Source organism: Salmo trutta, chromosome 29 (genome assembly GCF_901001165.1).
Source record: "Salmo trutta chromosome 29, fSalTru1.1, whole genome shotgun sequence".
Taxonomy (NCBI): Eukaryota; Metazoa; Chordata; class Actinopteri; order Salmoniformes; family Salmonidae; genus Salmo; species Salmo trutta.
In genome coordinates, this window is record NC_042985.1 from 42371871 (window position 1) to 42395301 (window position 23431).

Sequence of the window (23431 nt, forward strand, 5' to 3'; positions counted from 1 at the left end):
GTAATTTTTCCAACAATTGTTTACAGACATATTATTTCACTTATTTCACTTCACTTATTTCACTTTAAACAGCTTGGAAAATTCCAGAATATTATGTCATGGCTTTAGAAGCGTCTGATAGGCTAATTGACATCATTTGAGTCAAATGGAGGTGTGGATGTACTTCAAGGCCTACGTTCAAACTCAGTGCCTCTTTGCTTGACATCATGGGAAAATCAAAAGAAAACAGCCAAGACCTCAAAAAAAAATTGTAGTCCTCCACAAGTCTGGTTCGTCCTTGGGCGCAATTTCCAAACGCCTGAAGGTAGCACGTTCATCTGTACAAATAATAGTACGCAAGTATAAACACCATGGGACAATGCATCTGTCATACCACTCAGGAAGGAGACTCGTTCTGTCTCCTAGAGATGAATGTACTTAGGTGCGAAAAAGTGCAAATCAATCCCAGAACAACAGCAAAGGACCTTGTGAAGATGCTGGAGGAAACAGGTACAAAAATATCTATATCCACAGTAAAACGAGTCCTATATCGACATAACTTGAAAGGCCGCTCAGCAAGGAAGAAGCCACTGCTCCAAAACCGCCATAAAAAAGCCAGACTACAGTTTGAAACTGCACATGGGGACAAAGATTGTGCTTTTTGGAGAAATGTCCTCTGGTCTGATGAAACAAAAATAGAACTGTTTGGCCATAATGACCATTGATATGTTTGGAGGATAAAGGGGGAGGCTTGCAAGCCGAAGAACATCATCCCAACCGTGAAGCACGGGGGTGGCAGCATCATGTTGTGGGGGTGCTTTGCTTCAGGAGGGACTGGTGCACTTCACAAAATAGATGGCATCATGAGGGGGGAAAATTATGTGGATATATTGAAGCAACATCTCATTACATCAGTCAGGAAATTAAAGCTTGTTCGCAAATGGGTCTTCCAAATGGACAACGACCCCAAACATACTTCCAAAGTTGTGGCAAAATGGCTTCAGGACAACAAAGTCAAGGTGTTGGAGTGGCAATCACAAAGCCCTAACCTCAGTCCCATAGAAAATGTGTTGGCAGAACTGAAAAAGTGTGTGAGAGCAAGGAGGCCTACAAACCTGACTCAGTTACACTAGCTCTGTCAGGAGGAATGTGCCAAAATTCACCCAACTTATTGTGGGAAGCTTGTGCAAGGCTACCCGAAACGTTTGACCCAAGTTAAACAATTTAAAGGCAATGCTACCAAATACTAATTGAGTGTATGTAAACTTCTGACCGACTGGGAATGTGATGAAAGAATAAAAGCTGAAATAAATCATTCTCTCTACTATTATTCTGACATTTCACATTCTTAAAATAAAATGGAGATCCTAACTGACCTAAAACAGGGAATTTTTTACTTGGATTTAATGTCAGGGATTGTGAAAAACTGAGTTTAATTGTATTTGGCTAAGGTGTATGTAAAATTCCGACTTCAACTGTAGGTTTGTGGCAACAAAAAAAGGGGTTAAATATGTGTCCAAAACACAAATATTTCCTGAGCTTCTTATATCCCCTAGATGTAGGACAGACACTTCAAAACCTTATTCCTTATGATTTATTTTTTGACTGTCTGTTTTGCCATTTATGAATGTGAACTTAAATACATTTCTATGGGATGTAGTAGTAAAGGCCAAATTCAATATTTTATCCCAATTTTTTTTTAGACCTACTGGGGTCCTAAAATTCTAAATCAAATAGCTAATTGATCCATGGTGTGACCATCTTTAAACAATTAGATATGTTAGCTTTGTAGAACCCCCCCCCCCCAATTTAAAATAAGTATTCCATCTGTGAGTATGTCATCTGTGAACAAAAAAGGTATACTGTATATGATGAATGTGATGCAATATTATCCCAAGAACATTAACATTTACTATACATTTGCAATCTTAGCAAATCTGACCTAGGTTTAATTGATCATTGTTTTTATTCCAAATGGCACCATATTTCCTATGTAGTGCACTACTTTTGACCAGAGTATTATCTGCCCTGGTCAAAAGTAGTGCACTATATAGGAAATAGGGTTCCATTTGGGACATAGATTTTAACTCTGCTTCTGGTGTTTATTAGTTGATGGGGACTCCTGGTGAGTCTTACTTTCCTTGTTACTCACATCACTGTCATTCCTTGTTACCCTTCCAGAGCAGAGAGACTTCAACTTGACTGAGACACCCAGAGAGAAGAGGTATGGACAATCTTTCATTCTACTGTATTTATTTTAGTCTTTGCAATGCCCCACCTCTCTAGTGTGTGTAGGCATTTGTGCGTGTGTGTGTGTGTGTGTGTGTGTGTGTGTGTGTAACACGGTCTTAGTTGCCTCTCTAGTTTAGCCCTGTGGTCAGGGTCTGGCTGGGCAGGATGTGACATACTCCCTGTTACACGGCCCACGGGTCAGAATAAGCTTTGATTACAACCTCAAAATATCCCCAAATACAACACACACACAGACACCACAAACAGGGCTTTCCTAAACATCTGAACTCATACACAACTTTTTGAATGCTGTAGTTTTGGAAGTGATACTAATACAATAACAACATGCATCATCATTTGAAACAGATATAGTTGTTGATTTACTTGTAATTATTTACTTGTCCATAACGTTTTATGGCGTTATCAGATTTCATTTTTTTAAAGAGTCTTTTCCATGTTTGTTTTTTTTTTCTCATTCATGATGACTCATACTTACATCTCAGCTCATCTCAATAACGTCTCATAAATATGAGGTCTCATTCCTTAATATATTGCCATCGCTAAAGAAACATTAATGCATTGCTAACAGTAGAGAGAGCATATGAGGTGATGGTATAGCTAGTTAAACTACATACATTATCTCAGTTAACACACAGACAGTCTTACCCCGTCTCTACAACATCGACATTCTAAATGGTATTCCTTTTTAACACAGATGGATGATGTCCATATTATTGTCAATATGCAAGTCTTGCTAAGTGGATAGGTCTCTACAGAAGGTGTAAACGGTTCAGCCAAATGGTTACTTGCATAGTAGCAATATCAGAAATAGATAGTGTCAATATAAATAAAATAATATGCAGTATGTACAAGAACAATAACAATATCAGTAATAGACAAGGTAGTTACATACATAAAATCAGGGGTAAAGTGGCTGAGCATCAGGATTAAAAAGAAATATTAGCAGCAATGTATGGCGTGTGTGTTAGGAGAGAGTCATTTGAATAGAGGCAATGCAGATAGTGCTGATGACTGGTCCCTCCGAACCACGCGTGAACAAGGGAATCTATATTAACAGAGCCTATTAATGTCCTGCCCTTGACTTTGGTTTAGGGCATGTGATATCCATAGCTTTTTCGTCGCAAAACTCGTAATCTCAGCTCTTTACCTGTATAAAAGACACCTGGGAGCCAGAAATCTTTCTGATTGAGAGGGGGTCAAATACTTATTTCCCTCATTGAAATGCAAATCATTTTATAACATTTTTGACATGCGTTTTTCTGGATTTTTTGTTTTTTCTGTCTCTCACTGTTCAAATAAACATACCATTAAAATTATAGACTGATCATTTCTTTGTCAGTGGGCAAACGTACAAAATCAGCAGGGGATCAAATTTTTTCCCTCACTGTATGTAAGAATGCTGTTCATCGATTACAGCTCAGCATTTAACACCATAGTACCCTCCAAACTCGTCATTAAGCTCGAGACCCTGGGTCTCGACCCTTCCCTGTGCAACTGGGTCCTGGACTTCCTGACCGGCCGCCCCCAGGTGGTGAGGGTAGGGAACAACATCTCCACCCCGCTGATCCTAAACCCTGGGTCCCCACAAGGGTGCGTTCTCAGCCCTCTTCTGTACTCCCTGTTCACCCACGACTGCGTGGCCATGCACGCATCCAACTCAATCATCAAGTTTGCAGACGACACTACAGTGGTAGGCTTGATTACCAACAACGACGAGACGGCCTACAGGAAGGAGGTGAGGGCCCTTGGAGTGTGGTGCCAGGAAAATAACCTCGCACTCAATGTCAACAAAACAAAAGAGATGATTGTGAACTTCAGGAAACAGCAGAGGGAGCAGCCCCCTATCTACATTGACGGGACAGTAGTGGAGAGGGTGGAGAGTTTTAAGTTCCTTGGCGTACACATCACGGACAAACTGAAATGGTCCACCCACACAGACAGCGTGGTGAAGAAGGCGCAGCAGCGCCTCTTCAACCTCAGAAGACTGAAGAAATTCGGCTTGTCACCAAAAACACTCACAAACTTTTACAGATGCACAATCGAGAGCATCCTGTCGGGCTGTATCACCGCCTGGTACGGCAGCTGCTCCGCCCATAACCGGATGGCTCTCCAGAGGGTAGTGAGGTCTGCACAACGCATCACCGTGTGCAAACTACCTGCCCTCCAGGACACCTACACCACCCGATGTCACAGGAAGGCCAAAAAGATCATCAAGGACAACAATCACCAAAGCCACTGCCTGTTCACCCCGCTATCATCCAGAAGGCGAGGTCAGTACAGGTGCATCAAAGCGGGGACCGAGAGACTGAAAAACAGCTTCTATCTCAAGGCCATAAGACTGTTAAACAGCCATCACTAACATTGAGTGGCTGCTGCCAACATACTGACTCAACTCAAGCCACTTTAATAATGGGAAAATTGATGTAATCAATTTATCACTTGCCACTTTATATTATTTATATTAGATAATGTTTACATAACCTACATTATTAATCTCATATGTATATACTGTACGCCATACCATCTACTGCATCTTGCCATCTTGATGTAATTAGATGTATCACTAGCCACTTTAAACAATGCCACTTTATATAATGTTTTCATAACCTACATTACTCATCTCATATGTATATATTGTACTCTATACCATCTACTGCATCTAGCCATCCTGATGTAATGTATCACTAGCCACCTTAAACAATGCTGCTTTATGTTTTCATACCCTACAATACTCATCTCATATGTATATACTGTACTCCATACCATCTATTACATCTTGCCTCATTTATATATTTTTATGTACATATTCGTATTCATTCCTTTACACTTGTGTGTACAGGGTAGTTGTTGTGGAATTGGTAGATTACTTGTTACATATTACTGCATGGTCGGAACTAGAAGCACAAGCATTTCGCTACACTTGCATTAACACCTGCTAACCATGTGTATGTGACAAATACATTTGATTTGATTTGACTTAGGATGCACGCACACCACCCACCGTTTCCGAGTATATTACTCACTAATGTTCAGTCTTTGGATAACAAAGTAAATGAGCTGAGAGCAAGGATTTCTTTCCAGAGAGACATCGGGGCATGTAATATACTTCGTTTCACGGAAACATGGCTCTCTCGGGATACTCTGTCAGGGTTGGTAAAGCCAGCAGGATTCTCAGTACATCGCTCAAACAGGAAAAAATATCTCTCCAGGAAGCAGAAGGGCGGAGGGGTGTGTTTCATGATTAGCAACTCATGGTGTAATTCTAGGAACATACAGGAACTCAAGTCCTTTTGTTCACCCGACCTCGAATGCCTCACAATCAAATGGCGAACATATTAACTCCCAAGAGAATTCTCCACTGTCATTGCCACGGCCATTTACATCCCCCCTCAAACCGATACCACGACGGCCCTCAAAGAACTTCACTGGACTTTATGCAAACTGGAAACCACATATCCTGAGGCTGCATTTATTGTAGCTGGGGATTTTAACAAAGCAAATTTGAGGACTAGGCTGCCGAAGTCTATCAATATATCGACTGTACTACTCGCGCTGCTAAGACTCTCGACCATTGCTATTCAAACTTCCGGAATGCTTACAAGGCCCTCCCCCGCCCTCCTTTTGGCAAATCTGACCACGACTCCATCTTGCTCCTCCCTTCCTATAGGCAGAAACTCAAACAGGAAGTACCCGTGCTAAGAACTATTCAAAGCTGGTCTGACCAATCGGAATCCATGCTTCAGGATTGTTTTGATCATGTGCACTGGGATATGTTCCGGGTAGCTTGCGAAAATAATGTAGGCGCATACACGGATATGGTGACTGAGTTTATAAGGAAGTATATAGGAGATGTAATACCCACTGTGACTATCAAAACCTACCCTAACCAAAAACCGTGAATAGATGGTAGCATTCACCGCATTTAACCATGGCAAGGTGACGTGAAATATGGCAGAATATAAACAGTGTAGTTATTCACTCCGCAAGGCAATAAAACAAGCTAAACGTCAGTATAGAGATAAAGTGGAGTCGTAATTCAACGGCTCAGACAAAAGACGTATGTGGCAGGGACTACAGACAATCACGGACTACAAAAGGAAAACCAGTCACGTCGCCAAGAACGATGTCTTATTTCCGGACAGGCTTAACACATTCCTCACACGGTTTGAGGATAACACAGTGCCACTGACGTGGCCCGCTACCAGGGACTGTGGGTTATCCTTGTCTGTGGCTGACGTGAGTAAAACATTTAAATGTGTTAACCCTCGCAAGGCAACGTGTTAACCCCCCCAGTTGTATTTAACAAAAGAATATCCCAGGACATAGACATATCTGATATGGGCAGAAAGTTTAAATTCTTGTTAATCTAATTGCACAGTCCAACTTACGGTCGCTAGTACAGTAGGCCTTTAGAAGGCCAGCATCTCGGAGTCGCCTCTTCACTGTTGAGATTGCGACTGGTGTTTTGCGGGTACTATTTAATGAAGCTGCCAGTTGAGGACTTGTGAGGTGTCTGTTTCTCAAACCAGACACTCTAATGTACTTGTCCTCTTGCTCAGTTGTGCACCGGGGCCTCCCACTCCTCTTTCTTTTCTGGTTAGAGCCAGTTTGTGCTGTTCTGTTCTGTCAGTAGGACACAGCGTTGTACGAGATCTTCAGTTTCTTGGCAATTTCTCGCATGGAATAGCCTTCATTTCTCAGAACAAGAATAGACTAACAAGTTTCAGAAGAAAGCACTTTGTATCTGGCCATTTTTGAACCTGTAATCGAACCCACAAATGCTGATGCTCTAGATACTCAACTAGTCTAAAGAAGGACAGTTTTATTGCTTCTTTAATTAGAACAACAGTTTCAGCTGTGCTAACATGATTGCGAAAGGGTTTTCTAATGATCAATTAGCCTTTTAAAATGATAATCTTGGATTAGCTAACACAACGTGCCATTGGAACACAGAGGTGATGGTTGCTGATAATGGGCCTCTTTACGCCTATGTAGATATTCCATAGAAAATCTGCCGTTTCCAGCTACAATAGTCATTTACAACATGAACAATGTCTACACTGTATTTCTGATCAATTTTATGTTATTTTAATGGACAAAAAATGTGCTTTTCTTTAAAAAACAATGACATTTCTAAGTGACCCCGAAATTTGAACGATAGTGTACATTTGCAAATATTTCTAAAAACCTGTTTTTGCTTTGTCATTATGGGGTATTGTGTGTAGATTGATGAGGGGGAAAAAACTATTTTATTAATTTTATGTACTATGTACTAAGGTACAGTAACTTATGGAATTGTTTTAAGATGGCCATAAAATTTAGCCATTTGATTTTTAATTGGGCCTTTATTGCTATAGCCCATAGAAATGCATTGAATATCTTGAAAAACCATGAACAAAGGCTCCAAAAACACTAAAATAAATAATTTTTGAAATGGCAAAGCTCTTAGTATAGTGATGCAGGTCTTTAGATGTTGTATTCGGACAGACCCGGCCTGCACAGCTGTATAGGGGAAATGGCTCGAGTCGCACAAAATGGAATTAAACATTGCAGATTAAGTTCGGAATGACACAAGCAAAACATCTAAAGAACTCCATCACTATACTGAGAGCTTTGACGTTTCTAAAAGGACGTTATTTGGGTGTTTTTGGAGCCTTTGTTCATGTTGGTTGAGGAAGTGAATCATAATAAAGGTGTCTAGACCCTTCTATAACATGCCATTTACATAAAAAAATATATATTTAATTTTAAAGAGAACTGCAGCTGCAAAGTTTTAAAACACCCTATCACCCAAATATTGTTGCTTTAAAGGGTAGGAAGCATGAGTTTTTACTCACCAGTGTGTGGTCAAAGACTTAGAAACTTATACTTAGTAAGTTGTAGTCACAATCTGGTTACCTATAAGTACAAACATATTTTTGTTTTTGGGTTATTACATATTTATTAACTTATTTCCGTATATCTTCTAAAATACACACAATACGCTATTTCTCAACATCATGTGGAGGATCTACTCTGGGTTACTGAGTTCATATGCTCAAGCTAGCTAATGTTAGCCACACCTCATGTTCTTCACACCTCATGCTCTCTGTTAACTTGTGGGATCCCTCTCTGGTGCCTTTTTGCCTTGGGCTCAAAACGAAAGAGAAAATCATATCTGCTTGCTCTAATTGTACTAGGAGTCCTAGGAGTTATTTATTTGTATTTTTCGCCATTGTTCTCTGTGAAAAAGGCTACGGGAGTTTTGTAACTTTTTCCACCTTGGCTTAGTGCTGCACGCTAGCTGACTGAGACAAAGCGGATTTAACTTTATTAGGAAAACAGCCCTAATGTTGCAAACAAACATCATTATGCTGTAATCCAAAATCACATTTATTTATTTTCCTAGATATAGCACACAATATTTTACATACAGCAGGTTTTTAAAGTTTTGTCTGCTTCATGTTTTCATTTTTGCCATGGAACAAATATTGTGATACTCGTATCGTCACATCCCTATCTGGAATCTATCTATTTTTCTCACTATATAGCTAGTAAACGGATTTCCCTGACTCTCCCTAGGCCCGGTGATGCGCTCGTGTGCCCCTCACTTTGATTGATAACTCAGCCTGCACTCTATTAAAAGTGTTATCATTGAATGGGCCCTAGCCTTAAATCTCTATGTCTCTGCTCTCTCTTTGTTTTTGATCTGTGGTTATGTTTTAGTTGTGTTGTGTTGTGTTCTTGCTGGTCGGCAGTAGTTGGGCTCTAGGCTGGTAGGGCAAACGTTAGCAGGCTATTTGGCTAGCAACCTTGCAAGTTGATTTGTAAAAATACATTCATAAAGTAGTTGCTTGTAAGTTAGCAGAAAATGTAATTGAAGCCAGTAGTTATGAGTGCATACAATTTGGTTTAATTTGAAGTTATACATTGTAAATTACTGTATTTCTGTTGGAGCTTACATTATAGTGAATAGGCTGGCTTGCCGGGTCTTCCATATTACATTACACCCCAGAAAAACATTTCCCGACACGACTTTGGCATTATTCGGAATTCTGATTGGCTTTATGAAAAAACTCGAAAAATAGAAAAGTGAGGTGTAACTTTGAATTGGGACCTTTGATGCGTATACTAATGCAAATCTATCTGTTACATGTGGTTACATTTATGCTTCCTACCCCTTGACTTTTTCACCATTTTGTTGTATTAAAGCCTGAATTTAAAATGGATTAAATTTAGATTTTTGTGTCAATACCTCATGATATAAAAGTGGAATTATGTTTTTATAATTTTTTACAAATTAATTGAAAATTAAATGTTGTCACGGATCCCTCTGGAACTTTCATCATGCACACCTGTCCCCTATTCCCACTGATTAGTATTTGTATATACGTATGTGCCCTTTGGTTTCCATGGTCTTGTCGATTATTGTTCCAATGCCCGTTGGTCGTGTGAGTACCTATGCGTTGGTGCAGCTGTTATGCTACGTGCTTTATATATTGTGTATTGCGGGTATCGTCCCGTGTCGTTCAACGAGGTTTACCCTCGCTCTTTTGTTTGGGTACAGCCCAGTGTTTTTGTATACATGTTTGTTTTGGGTGTATTATGAACCCCTATTGTGTATTCCTGTGCCTGTCTCCAAATCCTTTATACCAGCGTAACAGAATAATCAACCAATAAGGGAGACAGCGGGAATGGCCCGTCCGATGATGCTGCGACTGGTCTGTCCGGCACCACTGCAATTTCAGCAGCTGCAACTGGGTCGTCCGACGTCGCCACAACGGGTCCGTCCGATGCCACTGCTACTGGTCCGCCACAACTTCGGCAGCGGCAACTGGCCGTCCGACGACGACGCAACTTCAGCAGCTGCATCGGGTCCTGATCGACCCGCACTGCATTCCTATGATCATCCTCGAGGTGTCGTTGTGCTGTCGGGTGGGGGGGTACTGTCACAGATCCCTCCGGAACTTTCATTGCGCACACCTGGCCCTTATTCCCACTGATTGTATTTGTATATATGTGCCCTTTGTTCACCATGGTGGGGTTGATTGTTGTTACAAAGTCCGTTGGTGCGTGTGAGTATCTGTGGAGTGTGTTTTGGCTTTCGTGCCATTGTGGATTGCGCAGATGATTACGGGTCTCGTCCCATGGTTTAATCATTGTGTGCGTGTGTACTTATTCGAGGTACTCCTCGCTCTTTTGTTTGGGTTTCAACCCTGTGTTTTTGTTACATGTTTGTTTGGTCTTTGTGCCCTTACATGGCAAGCCGGAATTTGGGGTATAGAAAAAAAAACTATTACGCCTGTCTCTCGAATCTCTTCATACCAATGTGATAAATGTCTTGAATCATTAAGTATTCAACCCCTTTGTTATGGATATTCTAAATAAGTTCAGGAGTAAAAATGTGCTTAACAAGTCACATAATAATTTGCATGGACTCACTCTGTGTGCAATAATAGTGTATAACATGATTTTGGAATTTCAAACCCAGTGTCACATCCTGACCATAGTAAGTTGTTATTTTCTATGGTAGAGTAGGTCAGGGCGTGACAGGGGGTGTTTGTCCGTTTTTGTATTTCTATGTTTAGTTTCTAGTTTTGTATTTCTAGGTTAGTTTTTGTTTGGCATGACCTCCAATTAGAGGCAGCCGGTTGTCGTTGTCTCTAATTGGAGGCCATATTTAAGTTGATGTTTGTCTCACTGGTGTTTTGTGTGTGATTATTTTGTGAGTAGTGTATGCCTGCTCTGCGTCACGGCTTTCTTGTTTTTTGTATTTCAAGTTTATGGTTTATTGCATTAGTTTCACGACTGAATAAAAGATGTGGAACTACGATCACCTTCCGAAAGTCCTGACACACAAATTCAACCACAAAGACCAGGGAGGTTTTCTAGTGCCTCGCAAAGGGCACCTATTGGTAGTTGGGTAATAAGAAGAAAGGCAGACATTGAATAATTGTTTGAGCATGGTGAAGTAATTATAAAGTCACTACAAAGATACATGTGTCTTTCCTAACTCAGTTGCTGGTGAGGAAGAAAACCACTCAGGGATTTCAACATGATGCCAATGGTGTCACGCCTGCTTCCACTCCCACTCTCTGGCGCTTGAGGGTGCTAGGCGGCCCATCATTACGCACACCTGTCCCCATCGTTACGCACATCAGCGCTTCATTGGACTCATCTGGACTCCATCACTTATTGATTGCCTCCCCTATATCAGTCTATTCCTCAGTTTCATACCCGTGTCAGCATGAATGTTGTTTTTGTTCCCCTTGTCCAGACGCTGTCCTTGTTTTGTTTCATGTCGGTTATTTATTAAATGTTCACTCCCTGTATTTGCTTCTCGTCTACCAGCATCTGTCGTCACAGAATGCTGACACCACATTATTGGAAGCATCAGGGAGTTTTTTTGTTGGTGACATCGGGTCTGGGTGCCCTGCCGAAGGAATCTGGGGGTGCCTCAGCTGGCTCGTCAGACTTACATGCCTTGGCTGGCTCGAGAGGTTTTCTTGCCTCGGTTGGCTCGGCAGGCTCCCATCCCAAGTCATACCTCAGCCGGCTCGTCGGGCTCCCATGCCTCGGCAGGCCTGCCAGGCTCGCCCCAGGTGGGATGCCGGGTGCCGCTCCTAGGGGGGGGTACTGTCACGCCTGCTCCCACTCCCCCTCTCTGGCGCTCGAGGGTTGATCACCAAACATTTCTGTAAAAAACAACAACGATAAAGCCTTGCGTTCCTAATTATTATTATTTTTTGCGCTGTTGGCAGTAGGTGCATTTGATTCAGCAGTCCTAGTGCCGAGAAGGTAAAGTGTTCCCATTTTAAACCATTTCATGTGTCTGAAGGTAAAACAAAATATTTGTTTAACTATCCCAAGAGAGACCAGAAGCCTGTCGTTTCCAATGGGAGCAAAGGAATCATAGTGGGCAGAACAAGGTGGGCAGAGCCAAGCATGAGCAAGTGAGATCCTACTGGTGCATTCTAGGATTTATTTGCATATTTTCGATAGGGAAGGCCTACTCTGTAAAAAGTGCGTGTGCAATAACTAAAAACAATTTTTTGAAACTTTGGTAAAAGGTAAAGTTTACAAAATGCAGTCCACTCTGTTTTGTACATATTATAGTGTTGGAAACAGAAAACTGTATGGAGATCAAATGTTTCATCGATGAGAAAATTTGAAGAATGTCAGCCAAAATCCATCTCGCTCCATCTTCTCCCAGTGCCGGCCACTGGGCTTCCACTCATCACCATATTTGGTAGTGGAAATGCCAACCTGGCAGGCCCAGAGAGCAAATCAAGTGCAACTATAGGCCTACCGCTGGTCAACAATTTGTTCATCACTTTTATAAGCCATAAAATGCACGTTCTTCCTACTTTCACTAAGGCTACAACCAGCCCTGCAGCCGCAATGAATGAGTAGAGCAAAGTGTTTCAATAAGCTTGCGTTGTTATTATTAACACCTTGTGTATTTTTTCATATCAAGGAATATTTCACTTTCTCTGGTCATAGGAGTAACAACATGAATTGGTGCATGAGGCAGAAATAATGTAATGCGACTTGAGTTTCACCATCAGCTGGAAGACTGTGTCCCCTTTTCTCAGATGAGGAGGAAGGGAGAGAGGAGGGACGGTGAGTCAGGTGAGAGGCAGCCTCACTGCTGCGCTCTCCCTCCCTCCCATCAGATGCAGGCCATCAGTCCAGTAAAATAAAAAAAAGCTAATTATTACGCTCACTCAGCTGTGCCTCACAATCCTTATTGCTATAGAACTGTTTTTAGTAGATTAATGTTGCATAGGCTTATGTTTTTAAAGTCATGTTTAAAAAATCTGAGCGGTACTCAAAGTGATCATGACTCAGAAAAGGTTGGTGACCAATTCTCTAATCAAATCCAGACATATTTAAATGCAATATGCTTCAGAATGACAGGTACGGTTTTGGCTGGAAATACCGGGAAAGGTGAATTATTCTCAAGATGGAACATTTGTAAAAGATCTGGAAAATATTAAACCCTTGCGTACATGTGCTTAGACCACCAGGCCATGAGGCCTGTGCAGTAGCCTCAAGATCTGTTGAAAAGGGTTCAAGACAAACCTGGTAAGCAGTGACCTCCAGAACTCAGTCATCCAGTGTGTTTCACCATAGGGATGTGGGTTTCCGTAAGAGGGCCCAGTCTGCTGAGGACAAAGGCAGCTCGTCATCATCACTCCAACACCTCACCCTCTCAGAGTTCATCAAAGAGTATGTCCCATTTCACTAATCTGGCTCCCATGCCACGCATGAGTAGCGCAAGACCCGCCTGGCATGATCTATAATAACCCATTAACCCTAGCCACCATTTTCTTAGACTAAGCCTGGTATGCTCCAGGGTGAAGTTTCCCCTGGTTACAGATCTAGGATCAGATTACCCTCAGCCAATCTTAACCTTAACCATTAGTGTGGGAAAGGCAAAACTGACGTATGATCAGTGTCTAGTGGCAACTTCACCCTACTCTGTCTTGTTCACCTGATCTAATCCTTTTTTTAAACTAATTGAATAACAACTCAATATGACACCTACCTCTTTACAAAACTGAACCATACCGCAACTTCTTAACCAGCCACGATACACTTGTCTTAACCCTATCCTAAAGTTGTTTTTTATATCTATATATTAATTTATTTTACCCTTATTTTACTAGGTAAATTGACTGAGAACTCATTAGTTACAGGGGAGAGGAGTAACCCTTCATCGCTACTTTGTCCATCTGAAGACAAGTGGAGCCCCTACCTGATGTCAACTATGATTCTAGCCAATGGCAGGATAGTTAAGGAATCCCAAATGGCACCCTATTCCCTATGTAGTGCCCTACTTTAACTTTATTTTCATTTTACCTGTAATGACCAGATCCCAATGGGCATTTTGATCAGATCCCAACGGGCTTTTGTCTAAAAGTAAGGCACTATATATGGAATAGGGTGCCATTTGGGAGGCACCCCATGTCTTTGAAGTCTGTTAAACCAGATGTTATCAGTATGGCTCGGTTCTGCTTTGACATGGAAAGACTGTGTATTGCATTGCATGTACTCTAACTGTCCTCCTGCCTCTAACAGAATACCTATCACCTGGAATGTCTACTCTACCTACTAGTAGTGTTATGAATAACTGACATATTATGTGTCAAGGTCATGCCATGAATAGCATCAATACATAATTTAAACTGTTGGGTTATTCCAAACTTTCCAAGTATGTTACTAAGAGTGATGGTCTTTTTGACCAGGGGTGGCCAATCCTGGAGGCCAATCAATTTATCATGGTCTTCAATCTCTACACCCTGAATAGTTTTACTCAGGTGTTAATGTGTTTGAGTTGACCACTCCTGCTCTAGATTAATGAGATAAACCTAGCTAGCCTGGTCCCAGATCTGTGTGTGCTCTTGCCAACTCCATGGCTCACTGTCAAGCCAGAAACAGACTGTAACCCAGGCTAAAACCTAGCTTCACTGTACTATGGAATGTCATACTGAAATTCCTTTCCTAAAACAGGATTGAGGACGAGGAGTGGGATAAATACATAATTCCCTCCAAGGTTGAGTCAGAGAAATACAAAGTCAGCAGAACCTTCAGCTTCCTGAAGAGCAGGATGTCCAGCCCACGTAACAAGATCAAGGTGAGCGCTCCGGGGTGAAGTTTCCCCAAGGTACAGATCTAGGATCAGCTTCCCCTCCCCAATCCTAACCTTAACCATAAGTAGCAGAAATGCAAGACTGACCCAAGATCAGCGTCTAGGGGCAAATTCAACCTACGTACACCCAAGTGAGATAGACAACAAACACTCTGTTCATTATTCTCCAAGTTATAAGAAAATATACTGTAGTAATACAGCAAAATCCAGTTCTTGGGTTAAAAGTTTAAGATGATCCACCAGACGTGTTACTGGACCTGTTGGACTCTCCCACACAAACCTTTAAACACCTCAGGATTACTATTCTGCTGGGAGCCATTGTCTGGGAATGGTGCCTTTGCTCAGGGAAGGGAAAATTCCCTTTCCATACATCTTAGCAACAGGACACAAAGAAAACATCCTCTAACATAATCTACAGACCCCCAGCGCAGAGCCGGGATCCAAAACACATTCCATTATACACAATCACTCATATACCCATGTGCACTGAAAAGAACACAAAAATCCAATAAACTTTTATTTGTCACATGCTCCCTGAACAACAGGTGTAGACTAACAGTGAAATGCTTACTTGAGGGCCCTTCCGACAATGCAGAGAGAAACAAAGAGAAATAATAGAAAAATAATAACACGAGGAATACAATGACAAACAATAACTTAGCTATACATACAGTTGAAGTTGGAAGTTTACATAAACTTTAGCCAAATACAATTAAACTCAGTTTTTCACAATTCCTGACATTTAATCCTAGTAAATATTCCCTGTTTCAGGTCAGTTAGGATCTCCACTTTATTTTAAGAATGTGAAATGTCAGAATAATAGGAGAGTGATTTATTTCAGCTTTTATTTCTTTCATCACATTCCCAGTCGGTCAGAAGTTTACATACAGTGAATTAGTATTTGGTAGCATTGCCTTTAAATTGTTTAACTTGGGTCAAACGTTTCGGGTAGCCTTGCACAAGCTTCCCACAATAAGTTGGGTGAATTTTGGCCCATTCCTCCTGACAGAGCTGGTGTAACTGAGTCAGATTTTGTAGGCCTCCTTGCTCGCACACACTTTTTCAGTTCTGCCCACAAATTTTCTATGGGACTGAGGTCAGGGCTTTATGATGGCCACTCCAATACCTTGACTTTGTTGTCCTTAAGCCATTTTGCCACAACTTTGGAGTATGCTTGGGGTCATTGTCCATTTGGAAGACCCATTTGCGACCAAGCTTTAACTTCCTGACTGATGTAATGAGATGTTGCTTCAATATATCAACTTCATTTTCTCTCCTCATAAAGCCATCTATTTTGTGAAGTGCACCAGTCCCTCCTGCAGCAAAGCACCCCCACAACATGATGCTGCCACCTCCGTGCTTCACGGTTGGGATGGTGTTCTTGGGCTTGCAAGCCTCCCCCTTTTTCCTCCAAACATAATGATGGTCATTATGGCCAAACAGTTCTATTTTTGTTTCATCAGACCAGAGGACATTTCTCCAAAAAGTAAGATCTTTGTCCCCATGTGCAGTTTCAAACCGTAGTCTGGCTTTTTTATGGCGGTTTTGGAGCAGTGGCTTCTTCCTTGCTGAGTGGCCTTTCAGGTTATGTCGATATAGGACTAGTTTTTCTTTGGATTTAGATATTTTTGTACCTGTTTCCTCCAGCATCTCCGCAAGGTCCTTTGCTGTTGTTCTGGGATTGATTTGCATTTTTCGCACCTAAGTACATTAATCTCTAGGAGACAGAACGCGTCTCCTTTCTGAGTGGTATGACGGCTGTGTCGTCCCAGGGTGTTTATACTTGCGTACTATTGTTTGTACAGATGAACGTGGTACCTTCAGGTGTTTGGAAATTGTGCCTAAGGATGAACCAGACTTGTGGAGGTCTACAATTTTTTTCTGAGGTCTTGGCTGATTTCTTTTGATTTTCCCATGATGTCAAGCAAAGAGGCACTGAGTTTGAAGGTAGGCCTTGAAGTACATCCACAGGTACACCTCCAATTGACTGAAATGATATCAATTAGCCTATCAGAAGCTTCTAAAGCCATGACGTCATTTTCTGGAATGTTCCAAGCTGTTTAAAGGCACAGTCAACTTAGTGTATGTAAACTTCTGACCCACTGGAATTGTGATATAGTGAATTATAAGTGAAATAATCTGTCTGTAAACAATTGTTGGAAAAATTACTTGTGTCATGCACAAAGTAGATGTCCTAACCGACTTGCCAAAACTAGAGTTTATTAACAAGAAATTCCTGGAGTGGTTGAAAAAGGAGTTTTAATGACTCCAACCTAAGTGTATTTATACTTCCGACTTCAACTCTACATATTACTGTGCAATAGAATATCTCCCTGTCTACACAAGATTAGCAGGTAATAGCAACATCTGACTGTGCCTTAATCTCTCTCTCTCAAGCTCTCTCTCTTCCTCACTGGTACATCAAATAAAACACCCCCCACCCATGGCTTTGGCTTCTCTGTGGCTTTCTGCACTGCAGGTGAAGGAGGGAAAAGAGAAGACTGGAAAGGAGAAGACAGGAGCAACTAACGTACTACACCAGTTTGTGCCAGTCTCTCCCTCGGCACCCTCTGGGCTGTCTGTATATGTGGCCTGTGACAAGCCTGTCCCTGAGAAAGAGTTGCTGCAGTGTACCAGTGAGTACTGTACTTTTTGTCGCTCTCTATTCCCTGTAGGGGACCATTGCTCAGGTCTTTGGTCATGTCTAATAACAAGGCAATTTGATAGCAATTCCAATCCAATAAGATTGCTAATTAGAATTTATTTATATAATCTTTAATGCTAACATGGAGGATAGTTTGGTCAAACTCTGTGCACAATTGTCTCTGCTGAACACTAGTATCTGATCACTGTGACAATTAACATACTGAGTGAAAGTCATAAAATGTCACTTCCTCCCTAGACTGCTCGAGGAGTGTCCATAAGGGCTGTCATGACTCGGCTGCAGCCTGTTGGAAGGTATGGGTCATCTACTGAACATATTATTTCACCTTTGACCCCATGAGTACTGTATATCACTGAGAACTAATGCTACATTCATGCCATGTGTTCGGAAATACAACTTCTAAACTCAGAGCAGTTTAGTTGTTTGCATTCATGTGCTTTGAATTCAGAGAGAATGACAATTGACTAACACCTGACTAGTTACTTCAACCATAAACCGGAATTACGGCTAACATGCTCGCAAACAAACAAATTATAGTGTTCTAAAACATATTTATGTAAATAGCTGTTTTTGATTAATAAAATATTGTTGTTTATAATTAACTGCCGAAAAAATTATGTCATCAACGGTAATTTCCTTGGTAGGTGATATCAGAGTTCAGCATGTCGGAGAAGTTGGAGTACTCAGATCTTACCCGAGTTTCCAATTTGTAATTAAGAGTTGGAGGGCCTACATAGAGCTGTCCACTGCTACACCTGGCTAACAGCGAAGCCTTGTCTAGCAGCGAAACAGTTCATTCAGCCTAATTTACTGCCTTTAAAAAAACATAGCTGATATGGCTGATTTGCTTAAAACCTCTTAAAGGATTAGCCCCTTTTTTTCAATTTTCACCTAAAATGACATACCCAAATCTAAGGCCCTGAAGCAAGGATATGCATATTCGTGATACCATTTGAAAGGAAACACTTTGAAGTTTATGGAAATGTGAAAGGAATGTAGAAGAATATAACACAATAGATCTGGTAAAAGATAATACAAAGAAAAAAACAACCGTTCTTTTGTGTTTTTTTGTACCACCATCTTTGAAATGCAAGAGAAAGGCCATAATGTATTATTCCAGCCAGGGGCAATTTAGATTTTGGCCACCAGATGGCATCAATGTATGTGCAAAGTTTTAGACTGATCCAATGAACCATTGCATTTCTGCTCAAAATTTTGTGTCAGGACTGCCCAAATGTGCCTAATTTGTTTATTAATAACTTTTCATGTTCTTAAATGCACTCTCCTCAAACAATAGCATGGTATTCTTTCACTGTAATAGCTACTGTAAATTGGACAATGCAGTTAGATTAACAAGAATTAAATTTTTCTGGCAATATCAGATATGTCTATGTCCTGGGAAATGTTCTTGTGACATACAACCTCATGCTATTCGCATTAGCCTACATTAGCTCAACCGTCCCGTGGAAGGGACACCGATCCCGAAGATTTATATAACAGCTGCACCAACGCATAGGTACTCACACGACCAACGGACATGGGAACAATAATCGACAAGACCATGGAAACCAAAGGGTACTTAAATACAAATACTAATCAGTGGGAATATGTGACAGGTGTGCATGATGAAAGTTCCGGGAGGGATCCGTGACAGTACCCCCCCTCCCGACACGCTACACCAGTAGCTCAATGACACCGGCCTCGACGACGATCGCAGGATCGCAGGATCGCAGTGCGGGTCGATCAGGACACGATGCAGCTGCCGAAGTTGCGACGTTGTCGGACTGGCCAGTTGCTGCTGCCTAAGTTGTGGCGCCGTTGGACGGACCAGTAGCAGGTGCCGGAGTTACGGCAGGCGCCGGACAGACCAGTCGCAGCGTTGTCGGACCGGCCATTCCCTCTGTCTCCCTCAATGGTCGATTATTCTGTCACGTTGATATAAAGGATTTGGAGACAGGCACAGGAATACACAATAGGGGTTTTTAATGCACTCAAAACAAACATGTATACAAAACACAAAATAGCGAGGGTAAACCTCGTTGAACGACACGGGACGATACCCGTAATACACAATATATAAAGCACGCAGCATAACAGCTGCACCAACGCATAGGTACTCACATGACCAATGGACATGGGAACAATAATCAACAAGACCATGGAAACCAAAGGGCACATATATACAAATACACATTTTTATTTTTATTTTTTATTTCACCTTTATTTAACCAGGTAAGCTAGTTGAGAACAAGTTCTCATTTACAACTGCGACCTAGCCAAGATAAAGTGGGAATAGGGGCAGGTGTGCGTGATGAAAGTTCCGGAGGGATCCGTGACAATAAGAGGCAATCTGTCATTTCGATTAAAACATTAATGAGAGAGCTAGGACGGATATAGTCAATATAACTATTTGTTCAGAACTTGTACAGCGACAGAATTTAGAACATGGGCCGTTCTTACAGTGGGATAAATAAAGGGGGATATAAGCAGACAATGAAAGCTCTTACATTATTCGATGATTACATTTCTCTAAAATGTAATCAAACACTACTGATCAAAAATGTTTGAACACCTACCCATTCAAGGGTTTTTCTTTATTTTTACTATTTTCTACGTCGTAGAAAAGTAGTGAAGACATCAAAACTATGAAATAACACATATGGAATCATGTAGTGACTAACAAAGTGTTAAACAAATCAAAATATATTTTATATTTGAGATTCTTCAAATAGCCACCATTGGCTTGATGACAGCTTTCCACACACTTGGCATTCTTTCAACCAGCTTCACCTGGAATGCTTTTCCTTCACTCTGCGGTCCGACTCATCCCAAACCATCTCAAGTCGGGGGATTGTGGAGTCCAGGTCATCTGATGCAGCACTCCATCACTCTCCTTCTTAGTAAAATAGCCCTTACACAGCCTGGAAGTGTGTTGGGTCATTGTCCTGTTGAAAAACAAATGACAGTCCCACTAAGCCCAAACCAGATGGGATGGCGTATTGCTGCAGAATGCTGTGGTAGCCATGCTGGTTAAGTCTGCTTTGAATTCTAAATAAATCACAGACGGTGTCACCAGCAAAGCACCCCCACACCATAACAAAGCCTCCATGCTTTACGGTGGGAACCACACATGCGGAGGTCATCCCTTCACCCACACCGAGACACGGCAGTTGGAGCCAAAAATCTCCAATTTGGACTCCAGACCATTGCCCATGTTTCTTGGCCCAAGCAAGTCTCTTCTTATTATTGGTGTTCTTTCATAATGGTTTCTTTGCAGCAATTCAACCACAAAGGCCTGATTCACATGGTCTCTGAACAGTTGATGTTGAGATGTGTCTCTTACTTGAACTCTGTGAAGCACTTATTTGGGCTGCAATTTCTGAGGCTGGTAACTCTAATGAACTTAGGTAACTCTGGGTCTTCCATTCATGTGGCTTGAGCCAGTGTCATTGTAGCGCTTGATGGTTTTTGCGACTGCACTTGAAGAAACTTGAAAAGTTCTTGAAATGTTCCGTATTGACTGACATTCATGTCTTAAAGTAATGATAGACTGTTGTAAATCTTTGCTTATTTGAGCTGTTCTTGCCATAATATGGACTTGGTATTTTACCAAATAGGGCTATCTTCTGTATACCACCCCTACCTTGTCACAACACAACTGATTGTCTCAAATGCATTAAGAAGGAAAGAAATTCCACAAATTAACTTTTAAGAAGGCACACCTGTTAATTGAAATGCATTCCAGGTGACTACCTCATGAAGCTGGTTGAAAGAATGCCAAGAGTGTGCAAAGCTGTCATCAAGGCAAAGGGTGGTTATTTGAAGAATCTTAAATATGAAATATATTTAGATTTGTTTAACACTTTTTTGGGTTACTACATGATTCCATGTGTTATTTCATGGTTTTGATGCCTTCACTAATATTCTACAATGTATAAAATAGTAAAAAGAAAGAAAATCCCTTGAATGAGTAGGTGTTCTTAAAACTTTTGACCGGTAGTGTGTGCATAATTGACAAAAAAATGTACATTTATTTTTTAAAAATGGTCCAAACACACGTTTTACAAGGTAAAATAAAAACTTTTTTTTTTAAGATTTCACGTTTCAGACCTGACTTTCTGACCATTTCATAAATGAAATCCTATGGTGGAGCGCGCTCGCCACCTTTTGTATTTTTGGTTTATAACACCTGGCATTTGACATGTTCCACTTTGTCACGTTCGTCGTAATGATTGGACCAAGGCACAGCGTGAGTAGCGTTCCACATCTTTATTATAACGTGAAACTACAGCAAAATACAAAAACAATAAATGATCAAACGAAATGTGAAGACAGTGAAGTGCAAACAGGCACATACACAAAAACAAGATCCCACAAAACACAGTGGGGAAATGGCTGCCTAAATATGATCCCCAATCAGAGACAACGCTAAACAGCTGCCTCTGATTGGGAACCATACCAAGCACACCAACATAGAAATAAACAACATAGAACCCCCCCAGTCACACCCTGACCTACTATACCATAGAGAACCAAGGGCTCTCTATGGTCAGGGCGTGACACACTTGCAATATGTTTTTGACCAACTGCCACCCAATTGAGTGTTATTTGCGATTGTGTGTATGGTTGGCCCAATGCCAATAAGATGCCATTCATTTTTGTCCATTTCATGGGGTTCTTCCTTTACCAACCCCTACGCTCCGTATTTTCCACTGGCTGCCCCACCAACACAGAAAGCACTGAGCTAGGCTGAAAAACCTGCATTTTGAAGCTGCCTTACTCATGAAAGCAAAAAAAAGACCTAGTTTGTGTACCGGCTTTATTAACTCAATGATTTTTTATTTTTTTGTATTGTTTGCAAACTGATGGCAAAATAACATGCCCCACCTGCCCTGAATGATGCGTCGCCACTGCATATGACAAACTACAGATTTATCGGGACCACCGCCATACTGTTAAGTCAATCTCATGTGCAAATTAGAGAAGGCTAGTAGATGTACTGATAATGAACTACTAAGTAAGTGCTACTAATAAATCTTGATTTGATTATCCCGTCCTCAGAGGCCTCTGGAGAAGAATGTGGCAATGTTAAAGACCAAATCTCTCCCACACAGTAAGTTTGCCATTCCTCCTCTCCTCTACTATCTCCATTCATCAACATCCTCCTACTCTTCTCCTTCATCTCTCCTGCCGAGTAAGTTAGGTATTCCTTCTCCCTCCCTCCCCCCTTCCTCCCTCCTCTTCTCTGTTAATGTGTTAAAGTTTAATGGGGGCCAGGTGTGTGTGTGCGTGTGCCTGCAGTGTGAGGACATTGAGCATTTCTCACAGAATGAATGAATGCGCCATTGCGCTATAACTACAGTGTGAAGCTTTGTCCCTGTTATGGGTGTTTGTGACACAGAGGTCAAGTTAAGAAGTCAAGGTCAGATCAGGTGACATTCTCAGTTTTGATCATTTGAAACACAATTAGTAGAATTGTTGTTGTTATATACAAGTCTAATGGAGCTGGATGAATGTTGTCCTTTTTGACATGTTCCCTCTCCCCCCCCTCTCTCTCCTGTCCCCCCTCATACTCAGTGATGAGGGAGGGTTCCCCTGCCTCCCTCACCTCTTCCTCCTCCCTCCTCACCATGCTGCCCCGAGGCAGAAAATATATGACTGCTCCCCTATCTAAGAGCCCCTCTGAATCTACAGACAGGTGAGTACACACACACACACACACACTCCACAGGTCTCTCCAGCTTCACTAATAGATCCTGTCTCGCTCTCTCTAGGAGACTGAGGGATGCTGTGGGGGTCAGTGTGGCCAGTGACGTGTGGAACAGCTGCTCCCTTAATGAAGAGGGGGTACAGGTCACAGGGACCGCCCCATCCATAGACCACCATCTCACCACACAGGG

General features: G+C 41.5%; 1 protein-coding gene across 1 annotated transcript in view; it reads left to right on the top strand.

Annotated features, from left to right (window-relative positions):
* The window catches only part of LOC115167633 (rho guanine nucleotide exchange factor 28), an 85388-nt gene that overhangs the window by 44096 nt on the left and 17861 nt on the right, over positions 1-23431 (top strand). Inside the window, exons 6-13 of the mRNA XM_029722233.1 lie at positions 2161-2203; positions 13348-13443; positions 14728-14851; positions 17346-17502; positions 17769-17824; positions 22593-22644; positions 23109-23229; positions 23306-23430. Coding sequence (XP_029578093.1) covers positions 2161-2203; positions 13348-13443; positions 14728-14851; positions 17346-17502; positions 17769-17824; positions 22593-22644; positions 23109-23229; positions 23306-23430 — 774 coding nt within the window. The remainder of the gene's footprint in view (positions 1-2160; positions 2204-13347; positions 13444-14727; positions 14852-17345; positions 17503-17768; positions 17825-22592; positions 22645-23108; positions 23230-23305; position 23431) is intronic.